This window comes from Equus przewalskii, chromosome 4 (assembly GCF_037783145.1).
Source record: "Equus przewalskii isolate Varuska chromosome 4, EquPr2, whole genome shotgun sequence".
Classification (NCBI taxonomy): Eukaryota; Metazoa; Chordata; class Mammalia; order Perissodactyla; family Equidae; genus Equus; species Equus przewalskii.
In genome coordinates this window covers 16,045,212-16,060,816 of record NC_091834.1, presented here as the reverse complement: position 1 = coordinate 16,060,816, position 15,605 = coordinate 16,045,212, and the positions used below count along the sequence as shown (strand labels likewise).

General features: G+C 54.8%; 1 protein-coding gene across 2 annotated transcripts in view; it reads right to left on the bottom strand.

The window, feature by feature from the left end:
* The window catches only part of ADCY1 (adenylate cyclase 1), a 150,700-nt gene that overhangs the window by 115,513 nt on the left and 19,582 nt on the right, over positions 1–15,605 (bottom strand). For both annotated transcript variants that reach the window (XR_011538989.1, XM_008519308.2), the window contains exon 2: positions 9,042–9,191. Coding sequence is in view for 1 of the 2 variants with exons in the window: in XM_008519308.2 (XP_008517530.2) it covers positions 9,042–9,191 (150 nt within the window). In the remaining variant the exon portion in view is untranslated. The remainder of the gene's footprint in view (positions 1–9,041; positions 9,192–15,605) is intronic.

The window sequence follows — 15,605 nt, the reverse complement described above, 5'->3', positions numbered from 1 at the left end:
AAGCTGATCTCAGGGTTGGATCTTGCAAGCCCAGGTTTCCTGGCTGGGCTGTGGGGAGCAGCAGGGGAGGAATGGGAGCTAAGGCCTGACCTTCTGAGGCCTGCCACCCCCTTCCCTATGCTCTCCAGCTGCGACAGGCTCAGACCTCAGGGGTAGACAACAGTGGGGAGCTGTGAAACCCTGAGGCCCCCAGGTGATCTTTACCACCCAGTGGAGTGGCCCTTCGGCCCCAGCCGGACCCTCTCCAAGCTGAAGGAAGTCAGGGTTGCAACTTACCAACCTGGTCGCCCTACCTCAGAAACAACTTCTGTGACCTCTCATCCACTGCCTGAATGTCACCCACTGCTCCTCGCCTGCCAGCCTCTCCCTGGCAAACTCCTTCAAAGCCCTGGCCAGGTATTTCCTGATGCCCCCTCCTTCCCCACACGGCACGCCCACGGACCCCCCACTCCTCCACACCCCAGCGCCCTCCTTCCCCACACGGCACGCCCACGGACCCCCCACTCCTCCACACCCCAGCGCCCTCCTTCTCCACACGGCCGCACATCCCATGGACCCCCCACTCCTCCACATCCCAGCACCCCTATCCTCCACACGGCATGCCCCACGAGGGCCACCTGCTGTTCTCTGTCTCCCATCCACAGTCACACCGCATCTGGCATCTAGAGTGAAGACTAGGACCTCTGTCCCAGAGTCTCCAGACCTGGCATGGGCCAGGCACTCAAATGTGCTGGGTCACGGATGACCATCCCCCACAGGAATTCCCTAACTGCTTCAGCTCTAGAACTTATTTGTGAATCTGGAAGTTCAACTCACAGCATCTGCCTTAGCTCGAACTTCCTATTCTCTGTACTGAAATGCTCGAATGCACTCTCTGGGGTGTGCTGGCTCTGTGGCCCGCATGGAAACAGGGAAGGGGCCCTGGAGAGAGGCATTTTGTGTGCATTTCTGAAATGCTAAGAGCAGCTTTGGGAGTGAAATGGAACATGTGTGACAGTCAGTCAGAAACTGAAAGACATCACCTGGCAGGCCCAGAAATGCCTACTCAAATAGAAGAAGAGGCGAGCATGCCCTGCAGAGGACGCCAACTTGGAGCAAAAAGCTCAGCAGCACCTATTTGTTCTCCACAAACATGGCAACTTAAGACACAGCCAGGCCTTACCCCTCAGGCCTGTGGCCCGCAGCCCAGCGTGGCATCACTGGCTCTCTGCTCAGTCCCACAAGTCAAGACTCAGGTGTCGGCCGGACAGCACTCTCCTGGGGGTTCCGAGGGAGAATCTGCTCCCGGCTCACACAGGCTTTAGCAGACTCCGGCCGTGTTTGATTTGGGGAGCGAAGTCCCATGTCCTTGCTGGCTGTCAACAAGGGCCACTCTCAGCACGCGGAAGCCGCCTGCATTCCTGGGTACATGGCCCCTTCATCTTTAGGCCCCTCAACGCACTCGCCCTTCAAAGGACTCGGGTATTAGGTCAGACCCACCGGATAATCTCCCTTTTGCCATAAATGTATCATAATCATGCCAGTAACCCCAGAGCCGTGCGTGACTGGTGGATGTGAGGCCGAGAGATGGTCAGCAACCCGTTCACGAGGCCGAGAACCTAATCCTGGCACCCGCTCCGGCCTCCTGCCTCCCCAGCTCAGAGCAAGAAGGGAGACCCAGCAGGAGGGTCCTCTTTCCCCAGCCGTGGGCTGCTTCTCCACCTCCAACTACACAAGAATTTCATTCCACAGTCACCCAGGAAAGAGGCCGTGTCTGGACCCAGAGGCCAGGGGCCACCCAGCCCTGTGCACACGCGAGGCCTCGCAACCATGACCCAGCCAGGACCCACAGCCAGCTTCTCCTTCCTTTCAAATCATTCACTTGACTTCTACTTGAATTAGAGGATTCCATGTTGCTTGGTGGGTGCCATGGACTGAACTGTGTCTCCCCAAAATTTGCATGTCGAAGCCCTCACTCCAGTGTGACTGTATTTAGAAATGGGGCTTTTAGGAGGTATTAAGGTTTAATGAGCTCAAAGAGTGGGGTCCTGATCAGATAGAACTGATGTCCTTATAAGAAGAGGAAGAGAGAGATCTCTCTCTCCACGTGCACACATTGAGGAGAGGCCATGTGAGGAGTTTTAAGAACCCAGTGGGATGTGCCTGCCATATGTGTCGATAGAGATAAAGCACCCAGCTGGAAGGGGGCGATATCTCCCTATACCCCGCATTCAAGGCAAGAAGGAATGCTGAGCAGGGCCTGCTGTCCAGAGCTGGCTCTGCATGGGAAGAGCGATGGAGGTCATCTGGTGCTCGCAAGCCTCTGGCCCACAGCCCGAGTCAGGAGGTCTGGTGCCGGCCTGGGCCAAGGGTGCTGTAGGGCCCGGGGCTGAGCACTGCAGCCTCAGCTCTGGTTCCACGGTGTCCTGGCAATTGTGGGGGTGATGACACCACCGGTTAGTGTCCCCCTCACCAGCAGCACACCTCGCCCCTTGCCTCCTAGGGCCCTAGGCATTACACATCAACACTGCCAAGGGGACCAGACAAATGGGTAGCTGGGTCCCTCCCAACCCACTCAGGCACCAAGAGGCAAAATGCCTTGGGGCTGATTCTGCTCATGCACACAGGACTGGGGGAAAGGGGCCGCTCCCCATGGGTCCGTGTGACCTGCGTTTCTGAGATTCTGGAATCCTAGCTCCGTCCTTCATAATCACGGAGCAAGGTTATCCTGTGCTCACAGGAGTTTCTGTCCTATAGAGATTGAATTAAAATGATGTTTGCCTCGTAAGTTTGTATGATTCATCTGTAGAACCATCTGGGCTCGTGATTACTTTTTGGTAAGCTTTTCATTACTGAGTCAATATTTTAATGGTCATGGGCTGTTTCGGCCTCTTTTTTTTCCAAATCAGTTTCAGTAACTAACACCTTTCTGGGAATTTGTCCATTTTGTCTAAGTTTTCAAATATTCTGGCATATGGTCATTCTTAGTATTTCCCTCTTATCTGTTTTGAACCCAGCTGTATCTGGAGCCTGAGTTTTCCCACCCCTAATACTCTTATTTCTTCTCCATCAGTCTCTCTAAGGCTTTTCTACTTCAAAGAACCAACTTTTGACATTTTTGTTCTGGAACTGAAAGAGCCCTGTTCAAAGGCCCCTCAGAGCCCTGTGGAATATTTCAACTCAGGAATCCGGAAACCCAAAACCCCTGTGCCAGCCTTTTTATGGCTGAGGATATCTGGGACTGTAGACGGAGAAAGTGGGTCACGGCTGGTTCCGGGGGGATTCTGGGCTCCGGCCTCCGCTGTCCCCGCTCTGCCACAGCTACTTTGTCACTCGCTTCATTATCCTTCCCAAGCCATTTAAATTCTCCGGACCAGCCCCAGTTCTCAGGTTTATAAAATGGAATAAAGCTCTTATACGCTTGACCGTGAAGCAGAGGGCTGAAATGAAATTTAAAGGTCCAAGAACTCAGAAAGGGAGAACACCTTCAGACCTGTACCTTCTTCTGTTCTGCCAAGACCCTGCAGCCCAGGACAGTTGGGCGGCCCCGGCACAGGGTAGGGGCCGCTGCTTGTTCTGATGTGGCGGGAGGAGGGGTCACATCAGCGTATCCAAGTCCCTCTCAAAGGAGTCAGCCTCAGGGACTATAGCAGAGAACCTTCTAGAAGTACAGTGTCTAATGAAGCAGACAGGACTCTGCCCATCCTCTCCCAGGCCTTTGGGTTCTGTGGGCTTCCCGGAGGAGGACGGGAGAGTTATTCTAACAGTTCCACATGTGAAAACGTTGGAGGAGGCCTTGGTCTTGGAGACTGGTCAGGGGAGACCATATTTTGCAGGCAAAGTGGTTGTACCTTCTTTTAAAATTACCTCTGGGCAACTGTAGGGGTATTAGTTCTAAAGAATGTAGGAAGGGAGGGGTCGCCCCTGATTACTGGGCAATTATCACCTTCTTCATGGGTTTCCAGAAAATCAGCAATTACAGACACAGAACGCCCAGAGATGTGTCCTGGCTGTGGCGGGGGAGTGTTAAAAGCTCACGGCGGCAGCATCCTTACCTAAGACAGTAAGAAACTCTCCCCGGAGTCAGAGGTCAAGTGCACCTTACTACCTGCATCAAAAAGTAACCGATGGACCTGGGGCCAGAACAGTTTTGGGCTGGGGTGTGCGAGCAGTGGAGAAGAGCTGAGAGCCCCCACCCACCTTACTGCCCAGGAATCCAGGAACCGGGCGCAGGAGTGACGTTCCTCAACAGCTTCCATCTGCCTATTCCTGTCCAGGAACAAACCGGGAGGGCAGCTGGGAGGGATGAGGGTTCTAACATTGGGTGTTTGCATTTCAGAGCAGGGTCTCTGGCTCTCCATCCTGCAAACCCTGGCCGGCCAGTGGTGGCCACACAAGTGCAGCCTGTCCTGCAGACACAACCCAGGGAGACATTTCCTGGGCCTCTCAAGTGGCACACTTGCTTCGAGCACTGAAGCACAGTTGCCTACCGTCTCACGAAGCCCCCCAACCTCAGCACCTATGGATAGATATGCATCCCAGAGAGAGGAAAGAACAACCCACAAACTTCTAGTGCATCTGCCCTGCTCACCTCCAAGTCCTTACCTCTGCATTAACCCCCTAAACGTGCATCTCACCAGGTCTCTTTCCTGCTCGCACATGTTGAAGCCCCCACCACAGGGTCATGTACACACACCTTCCACAGTGTGTGAAGCCCCGCCTCCCTCTCATCCTCTCCCCTCTCCTTCCAGCTGAGGCCACAACAAATTCAACGACTCCCCTCAAACACCAACCATGTTCCAGCTCAGCATCCTGCTCATCCTCCTCCGCCGACTCGACCTCCCTCAAGGACCCCATTCCCAACCGCTCCACTCCCAGCCCACATCTCCCTGCTGCTGCAGAAGCTGATGGGGCACAACTGCCACCACACAGGGATCATTCCAGAGCTGGACCCCCCACCTCTCCCAGAGCCAGAGTTCATCTCCCCTGTATCCTCTCTCAGAACCAGAGAGTATCTATGAGAATCACCTCCACAAAACTAGGGTGCATCCCACACAGCATCCACTCCAAAAACTAGGGAGCATCCCCTAGCATCTCGTCCACAAAACTGGGGAGCATCCCTGCAGCATCCCCTCCACAAAACTGGAGAGCATCCCTGCAGCATCCCCTCCACAAAACTGGGACACATCCCCCAGCATCTCCTCCACCAAACTCGGGAGCATCCCCCCCAGCATCCCCTTCCAGAACTGGGGTGGCTCTGCCCATATCCCCTCACATCACACAGGGGGACAAGTTACTGTTTCAGGGCTGGAGATGGCTCTAGAAGCAGCTATTGAATTGAATTCCTTTGTTAACTGAGTTGAAACACAAAAATGCAGGCAGGTCATGACAAGCCTGTATTGGTCAGAGCATCCCTCACCTGTAACTTGGGGAGGTGTGGTTTTCACGCTGACGCAGAGGTGCTGGTTAGAGCTGCCTTGGCCACCTCAAGGCTCCCCTGGGCTCGCCAGGCAGTCCCTGGGTGACGGGGACATACCGAGTGCCCACATTGAGAGCCCCCGAGAGGAGGCTGAGCCTCATGTGAGCCCAAGCACTCCCCTCTGTAACCCCAAAGAGACAGGGTTTCCTGAGCTAAAATCAGCCAGCAGAGGCAGGGAGGACCTGTGTGCTGGTTACCAGGCCACCCAGAGAGACAGGTGGTGTGTGGTGCAACCCCATAGGCTGCAATAGATAAGTTCACCCACCAGGTGAACTCATGGAAATGACTGGGCCTTACTCACATGTATATTCCCAAACACGCACTCAGCTTTGAAGCAACAGATGAAACCACATAGGAAAATGAAAGATGCATTTGAAAACAAGAATAATTAAATTTTTACACAAAGAAAAGCAAGCCAGAGGAATAGACTCAGGGAGACACAGGGGTCCCTCTGATGAAGCGTCAGCCTCTCCACAGCGAGCAAATTGTTCAGAACCACAGGGATCACAGCACACACCACAGAGAAACACAAGAGGAAAACATGCAGGAAAAACTGGCCATCTGCATCAGCATAGGGAAAGGGGCGTCTGAATAAACAGGAGGTACCAAGTCCTAGCAGAGAAAGACAGAGACAGAGAGAGGCAGGGAGGGAGGGGCAGGCCCATCAGATGCAAGCCTGGGAATATGCACTCGACTGAGATGGCTGGGCCCACCGCGGCTTTCCCACCCAAGGGACGGGGCAGGCCTGAGAATCTGCATTTCTAACAGGCTCCCCTGCTGCCAATGCTGTCAGCCCCAGACCCCACTCAGAGAACTGCTGTTACCCAGAGCCGAGTGTAATCAGGTATTACTTATAAAGATATAATAGAGCACTACATTTTTTGGAAAATACTCAGGACCCAGAGAGAGAAATGATGTCATATTTGCACTGCTGAAAAATGTAACTAAGGAAATACTTCAAGTCTATATGAATCAAGATGCTCATGAGGACAAAACATTTTTTAAAACAGTGTCTAAATGTCGGATACTGAAAACATTTGAGTCAGGCACAAAGGGTAAGAAGCAGCAGCTGTCCAGTTACGTTTAGGACATGGATGGATACACCTGTGGGAAACGCTAAGGCAAAAACGCGGAAATAAAATTGTATATACACCAAAACAACAATGACGTGGGAAAAGAATATGCATCAAGGTGAAACCTGGAAAATACAGAGCGTGTAGCTGGATTGACAGGATTGGATGACATTTACCATTTTGCTGATTTCCTGTAAAGAACATCACTTCTGTGGTTAAAACTCAGATGTGTCTCTGAGCCTCTGTGAGTCTGGGCTTCCTCCTCTGTAGGACTGAGAAAACACACTGTTGCTTGTGGCGCTGATATAAAACCATGTGACATGACACGCATAAAGTCACAAGTGCTGGATGTGCAGCTGCTCCGTGAGAGCAGGACTGTGTGTGTGGTCACTACATCCCCCGGGCCGGACCATGGGCGCAGGGAGAGAGAACGCGCACTTGCAGAATCTTTGCATGCAAGCACATAAGAGCGGCCCACGGCCATCACCAGCATCGTCACCATCACTACTGGCATTGACAGACGGGACCGACCTTGAGTTACAAGGGGAGTTACACCAAGGGGACACAAGCTACACTCGAGGGGACAGCAAGCATTAGAAAATATTTTGAGGCTGGAAGCTAAGCAGTCTATAGGAAAGGCAGCAAGAAAACAATGAAAATAGACAAAAACAGAAGGTGGGAAAGGAAGATACTTGAAAGGAGATGGAAAGCAGAGAGAAAATAGAAAGAAAAGGAAAGGAAGATTCAGAAACACACAAGAATGGCCTAAAAAGTTGCTTTTTCCCGTCCTTCAGGGTGTACAGAAGGGGAGAAGGCTCCAAAGAGTCACTTCTGGGATGATGTGGAAGCATCACACTGAGCTCAAGCACCTCTCAGAGAGCACCAAAGAGACCCTCCAAAAGTGCTGACGCCCATTCTAGAAAACATGCTCAGGGCACAGCCCCAGAAGATGCACTATTTATACGCGCACATGTGTGCGCACACACACACACTTGTACACATCCTCACACATTTATACACACACATGCACCTATACACACATATCCCCACATATCTACAAGCATACACACATGCACACACATTTACAGAAACATACGCATACACAGTCCACATGAATGCAAATCCACACGTGTATCCACACATGCACATGTGCATGTTTACACCTTTGCATACATGCCCCACATAGCCACAACATGCACGGGTGCAGACTCATACAAATGCACACAGATCCACACATGCATGTGCACACACAACACACACCTGCACACACACAAATCACATATGTACACATATACACACAGACACACATCTCCCACACACATGCCCCCTACAGACAAATCCACCTACAGATCCCCACACACCATATAAACATACACATGGCATCTACTTCTAAGCAAGATCCTACCTTTACTGTAAACGCTAGGTATGACCACAATATCTATAAATGAAGGTACGTGTATGCATTTTCTAAATGTACAGTCAGTACTTAACCTTGTCTTTACATTAAAGGTAGGATCTTGTTTAGAAACTGATCCCACCTGTTCCACCCCTAGGGAAACCAGCCTCAGCCACCAGCACCGTGGGGAAGCAGAGTCTGGGTTCTCCAGTGAAAAGCCTCGCCCGGCGCTCTCAGAGCAGCCTCATGGGCCCCAGGACAGCAGCAACTACGCAGAAGGACGAGCCCAGGGACGTGGCTGACGGTGGCTCGGGGCGGTGGGAACCTGGTCTGGCTCCCTCCAAGTCTGCACCCTTTAGATTGAGGGGGACAGTCCCGCTGTCCCAGCAGATCATGGCAGGAGCCAGGCAGGGTGCTCTGAGGGCTCACGGTCAAGCTGCCAGTATGGGGCTACCATGACAACCATGGTCATGGGGACACCCCACACAGTGTCCAAGATGCCCCCACACTTGAGGTCAGTAGAAGCCTCAGCCACTCCGTGGGTCCCTCAGGCTGCAGGTCAGCATGGCAAGGCCAGCCAGGACGTGCCTTGACCACCGACTTCAGGCAAGCTTATTCTGGCTACACCCAGAAGCCAACTTGCCCCAGTGCCCACTCCCAGTGAACCAAATGTCACTGTCAGCTGCTTTTGAGCAGCCCAGCCTCTTCCAGTGGCAGGAAACCCGCAGCACCGGCTCTCCAGCTCACTTCTGCCTCCACCCAAGTCCCACCAAGCCTCTGGCATCTCCTCTGCAGCCCCATACCTTGTGTCACGAACAGGTAAACCGAGGCTCAGGGACAACAGAAGGTGGCAGTTCCTTCACCTCCATGTCCAGGGCACCTCCCCCCACAGCTGCCCAGTCTCCTCCAGCTTGCTGAGGGCCTGGAAGCACATGCTGCCCAAAGAGAGGAAGGGCCAGCCCATAGAGGCAGAGGGGCCAACAGGGCCTGAGGCCCCCAACCACCTCCCAGAAGGCCAGGCTGGGCCCCTTGGTGCTCTCTGCTCCCTGCTCCCCACTCTGGCTCCCCACTCCGGCTCCCCACGTCCCTGTGAAGGAGACTCCACCACACTGACCTGCTTCTCATTCTCGTCCTCCAGTCGCAGCCGGTCCTCGATGCAGTTTCGGGCCTGCAGGAAGGACTTCCTCTGGGAGCGCTCGGCCAGGATCCTCACAAAGACGCCGAACATGTTCACGCTGAGGAAGAGGAGGGCATTCGCCCCGAGCTGAAAGGCAGAGAACAATGCAGAGCGCCGTGCACCGGGGGCCTGAGCTCAGCAGAAGCTCCTAAACATCCTCCCACAACCAGCCCATGAAATAACCACGCTGTCCAGGGAGGCTGCACACACTGCCAACCCACAGCACAAAGTCAGCTTCACGCAGCCAGGAGCCAGGGCAGTGGGTGCACCCCTCAACATCCCTCATCCTGTGCGGGGCCTGTCCATGCTATGAGTTTGTCATATAACGGAACAGCATGCAAGAATGCAAGGTGTGTTCCCCAAAATTCAGGTGGAAGCCCGAATGCCCAATACCTCAGAGTGTGACTGTATTTGGAAAGAAGGTCTTTCAAGAGGTAAATAAGGTAAAATGAGGTCACTAGGGTGGCCCTAATCCAATGTGACTGGTGTCCTTAAAGAAGAAGAGATGAGGACACAGGCACACAGAGGGAGGACCAAGTGAGGACACAGGGAGAAGCCGGCTGTCTATACGCCACGGAGAGAGGACTCCAGAGGAACCAGCCCCACCCACACCTTGGTCTCAGATTTCCAGCCTCCAGAACTGAGGAAATAAATGTCTGTTGTTTCAGCAGCCCAGTCTGTGGTATTTGTTACAGCAGCCCTAGCACACTGTTACACCTAGAAAACAGGAACGTGAAGAGAGAATGGTTGTTCCCACAAAAACTACGTGGAATGCTCTGGAAGAAAGCAGCGAAGGAGAGTTGATTAAAAACAAAAAGAAAAAAGGATGGTATTTGGGTATCTAAGGAACACCCATCACATATGTATGAAGAGGGAGAAAACCCTGCATCCAGAGGCCTGTGCTCTGCCAGAGTCCCTGGGTTCTCACTCCACTTCCACAGATGAGAAACGAGGAATGGGCCCAGGTGAGAAGGAGCCCTCCCGGGTGCCAGCTGAGGCCCAGACTGAGATGCTCAGATCTGCTCAATCGTGAAAGGATGCCACATGCGGGAGTCAAGGTGGCATGGCCGAGGAAGGGAGTGTTTTACGACTTCCTGCTTTCATTGGCCTTAATGCCACATCCCCCAGGACTGAACTTGAGGGACTTCACAGAGATCCACGAAAACCAAAGGACTCACTTGCCCCAGGTCACACCTCGCATCATGGCAGATCCAGGCAACGATCAGATCCCACTTCCCCCACTCAGCCTCCTCAGCCAGTCTGTCACCACCTCTTGTGGCCACAGAGCCCAGGGCCTGGCAGGGACGTCTCTCACAGGCCGGCAGGACCATGGCACATCTCCCAGGGGCCCCAGGTGGTTAATGGAGAGGGAAGACGCCCACCCACCTCCCTGGGGCTGTGGCGTTGATAAGCATTGGCCAAAACAGCTGCCCCTCAGCCCCTGCGAAAGGGAAGATTTCTGTGTCTCATTAAACTCGGGCATTTCCTGCAGGTTATGAGTGTCACTGCTCCTAATGGATGAACCAGAAATACTCCCCATGTGGACTGCATGCCGCACACAATGACAGACGACAACACAGACAGTGACTGGCAGGACAGAAGTTTATGGTAGATGATGGGTGAGCTGGGCTGAACAGGACAAGCAACAGAACAAGGAGGGGGAGGCCAAGAGGTCTCTTAGACAGAGACCTACAAGACCTGGGCATGGACTGGAGGCCAGGGGCCAAGAGTCGGGGGTCGGGGGCAGGCAGCAGGGCAGAGACTGGGCCCAGGGTGGGGGCCACGAGGAGGACAGATTGGGTCACACAGGGGAGGCTTGGGGCTGCACGAGCCTAACACCAGGTGTGTGTGACAGCCTCCAACACAAGGCCCTCAGGAGAATGGACAGACAGGGCTGCAGTCGGGAATGCCGTCCATCTAGAGATATTAGAGCTGCTCACAGGAGGTGAGAGGGAGCCAAGCTGAGGGACACAAATCTATAGGGCCCCTGACACCACCATCACCTCCCTAACACAGAGGAGGGAACTCAAGAGCAAGCTCAAGAGAGTGAGTTTAGTCACACACACCTGACAGAAGGGGGTGTACACCATTGACATCTCACATAGACATGGGTGGAAAACATCTCTCCCAAATGCCACCTCTGAGAGGCAGGGAGAGGGACAGCTATCCTCTGTGGCAAGACCTGAGCGAGTGGCCCCAAGTCCTACAAAAACAGTGCCCGCTATGCCCTTGATCATCTCCATGTGACCCTGATCATCTCCATGTGACCTGTCATCTCCATGTGACCTACCATCTCCATGGAACCTGTCATTTCCATGTGACCCTGATCATCTCCATGTGACCCTGATCATCTCCATGTGACTTGTCACCTCCATGTGACCCTGATCATCTCCATGTGACCTGTCATCTCCATGTGACCCTGATCATCTCCATGTGACCTGTCATCTCCATGTGACCTGTCATCTCCATGTGACCCTGATTGCCATGTGACCTGTTATCTACATGTGACCCTGATCATCTCCATGTGACCTGTCTCTCCACGTGACCTGTCATCTCCATGTGATCCTGATCATCTCCATGTGACCTGTCATCTCCATGTGACCCTGATCATCTCCATGTGACCTGCCATCTCCACGGAACCTGTCATCTCCATGTGATCCTGATCATCTCCATGTGACCTGTCATCTCCATGTGACCCTGATCATCTCCACGTGACCTGTCATCTCCATGTGACCCTGATCATTGCCATGTGACTTGTCATCTCCATGTGACCTGTCATCTCCATGTGATCCTGATCATCTCCATGTGACTTGTCACCTCCATGTGACCCTGATCATCTCCATGTGACCTGTGGTCTCCATGTGACCTATCATCTCCATGTGACCTACCATCTCCATGGAACCTGTCATCTCCATGTGACCCTGATCATCTCCATGTGACCTACCATCTCATGTAAGCTGTCTCTCCATGTGGCCAGTCATCTCCATGTGACCCTAATCATCTCCATGTGACCTGTCTCCATGTGACCTATCTCTATGTGACCTGTCATCTCCATGTGACCCTGATCATCTCCATGTGACCTGCCATCTCCATGGAACCTGTCATCTCCATGTGACCTGTCATCTCCATGTGATCTACCATCTCCATGTGACTTGATCATCTCCATGTGACCTGAACATCTTCAATGTAACTTTGAACATCTCCAGTCCCTCTAAATCCGGGTGCTCTCTCCTAGCTGGAGTATTCCGTGATTCAACCAGGTGCAGGGTTGAAAGTGAATGCTTCTGTGGTGCCTGTACCAGCCTCACACCAGGCATGGACGGCCAGCACCGGCTGTGCCTAGAAGCCCTGTGCTGGGCCCCGCTGGTCAGGGCAGTGTTTTCTGTCCTCACAGACCATCTGCTGCATTCTGAGATCAGCTCGTGCCAATCTGTTTATGAAGGCACTTGGCTGGTGGCAGTGGGAAGACCAGCATACATGAAACAATAAATTGCAGTTTCGAAGTCAATATTTAAAATCTACCGAATGTGTTTAAAATGCCCACAGGCACAGTAGTGGGCACATTTCTAAAAATTCAAATAATAGTGAATCATTGCACAAAGTTTGCTTCTCTTGCCAGTAGTCACATAATCATTGGTTTCTACATGCCCCCTCCTGGCCTCAGTTTAAGGTTTTGAGCACTTCGAACCTGTAACACACAGGACATCCCCCTGGGATGCAGCAATGATGCCCTCCCTGGCCACCACCCCACAGCCTCTGTGAAGCCCTACAGTGGAGCTCTTAGCTGTCACTCTCCTCAGGGGGACACAGTTGGGTGGAGGAAAAAGGGCTTGACTGAACAGCCAGGGCACCCTGGGCCAGCTCAGCACAGGGGACCACGATGCCACAGATCAGGCTCATGGGTCCCACAGACATGGATTTTCCAGAAAGTAAGCCCTTGGCCAGCCCAGGGCAGAGATGAGGGAAGATGGGTGTCCCTATGAGATCTGGGCAGGTTAGAGGGGCTGAGGGGCGGTGGGGGGAGGGGGCAGAAGGGCCAGTGGAGGCTGCACAGTTTGGTCAAGGGAGAAATCGAGAGCAGAGTGGAGGCGGGCTGGGTTACCCAGGAGCCCCACCTTCTCACCCCTTGCACACCCCTCTTCATCACACCTTCCCTTTACTCCAGCCATGAGGATTCCCCAGAGAAAGTGAGGCCTGACTGACTGGTGCCTGAGCACCTGGCTGCCCGTCAACACCGTTTGAGCTGCTCACATGGAGAAGGAGCCCCATGGGCTGCCCCACAGTTGGAGTCTGGCAGGCACGGCGAAGCGGATCAGGATCTTCAGAGGGGTCTCCTGCCCGGGGTTCTAGATTCACACACCTGGGGGGCTTCCATGTGCCCCGTGGACCTTCCCCCAGGAAGGCAGAAGAGGAGACCGTCCACATGATGGCAAAGCCACCTGCACACCTGCCCCCTCCCTCCTTCACACACACCCCATGAGCAGGGGCCACAGTGATGAGGACACAGCAGTGACAAGAGACTCGGACCCCACCCCACAGGGCACAGAGAGGTTTCATGACTGGGTCCCTATTCGGTGATCAGCAAGAGGGTGAGAGCTCAAGAGACGTGTGCCCAGAGGTGACCTGCCCACAGGTGTGGCCTGGAGGGGGTGCTGGTTCTTGCTGGCAGCAGAAGGGGCAGAAGCGGTGGTGGGCAAAACCAGCTGAGGGGTCCCGAGCTCGGGGAGGGATGTGTTGGGGTGGTGGCTGAGCACTCTGCACCCCGAGAGCTGCAGGAGGCACAGCCGGGCGGAGATGCCCCTCGTGGCCCCGCCAGCCTCCCTACACCTCCGCCTGCTCTCTGGGTCTGCGGCATTGCTGAGGGGATGGGCTGCAGCTGTGGCGCCCTAAGACCAGGCCCCTCTTGCCCTCCTTGCTGTGAGGAAACCCAGCCCTCCTCCACCTCCCAGTGCCAGCTGCCTGCTCGCAGGGTCTCAGGGCCACTGGGCCTGGCCGCTCCTCGTGATCCCACAGCCACTTGGGGGCTGTCACTCACTGCTCCCTAAACCCAAATCTGATTCATCACACCAGGTCACAGCCTGGGATGCTGTCCACGGGAGTGCCAAGGCCCCTTTTCCCCCACTGGACTCCTGCGTCAGTTGTCCTCGCGCTCCTCTGGCCGGATTCTCGGGGTGAGGTCTCAGCGAGCACAGGCCCGACGCCCTGGCCTCTTTCTCTGCCCACTGCTGCCAGCAAATGCTTCCAAGCCCACAGCAGGCAGCTGCATGGGCTTTCTGGGCAGTGCCCAGTCTCACCGCCCACACCAGCATCCCCACTCTCCAGACACACAGGCACTGAGGAGGTGCCAGGGCCCCCAGCTGAAGAGGGTGGCACATGCCCAGTGGCCTGCGCTCTAGGTCTCGGGGTAGCTGCCTCACACACCTGGCCTCAGCACACCTGTCCCACACACCTGGCCTCAGCTCACAGACCCCTGAGGACCACCCTGCCCTCTGCTCCCCATAGCCCACACTGCCCTAGACACCCGGGCCCTGCCAGGACCCCAACCCTCCACCCTTTCCTGCCCTTCAATACCCTGCCCTGTGCTCTCTCTTCCTTCTCCAGCTGAAACCCCAGGGCCCAACAGGACCGTCCCCTGCCCCTCTCCCACTTTGTCCAACCCCTGGGGGAAATGCCAGCCCGGTCAAAGCCAGCTCCACGTACGCAGCCAGCCCTGGGGCAGGAAACGCCTCAGTCCTGCTGAGAGGGCTCCCAAAGGGCACAACTGGCGCCTCGAATGCTCCTCCAGCTGCGAGGGAGCCCTTGCCCATCCCTCCTCCCTCGGGGACCTCCCTCTGCCCGCCCTGCTAGTGCCCTTGCCACCCGCCATGCCGGCAGGGCTGCCCTCTGCCCCCAGCTGGGACCTGCCACTCTTGACAGGATCGTCCTCGGCAGCAAACCAACAACAGGTGATTACTTCTCACCTGAAAATAAAACCGTTCCCTCGGCTCCTCTTCTTTCCCCAGCCCTGCCCACGTTTCTCCTCTTTACAGAGAAACTCCTGACAAGGCCTCACCTCTCCTTGGCCCCACTCCAACCCACCTTCCCTTCCGCGGCTGCCCTGGGCAGTCTGTGGCCAGGTCAGGCCCACCTTCGCATCCTGAGCACAGGCTCAGGTCCCAGCGCCCAGCCCACCTGCTCAGGGCTGCCAGTCCCCTCCCCAGGCCTTCCCCAGCCTCCTCTGGTCCGTGCCCACACCTGAGCCCCGCCTCCCCAAACACCACCTGCTTCCAGTGTCTCATACACACCCAACTAGAGACCCATCCCTGTACCAAAGACCCCAAATCAATATCTTCAGCCTGGCCTCAGCCCAGCCATGCCCCTCTTGGCCCACTGGGCTTCTCCAGCTGGGTGTCTACTCACCCCTGCTTGGGACAGGCCCCAGCAGGACCCCTGATCACCCTCCAACACTCGCCCCAGGAGCCCCTCCCACCTCAGCTGACCAGGACCCCTAGAAACCTCTCA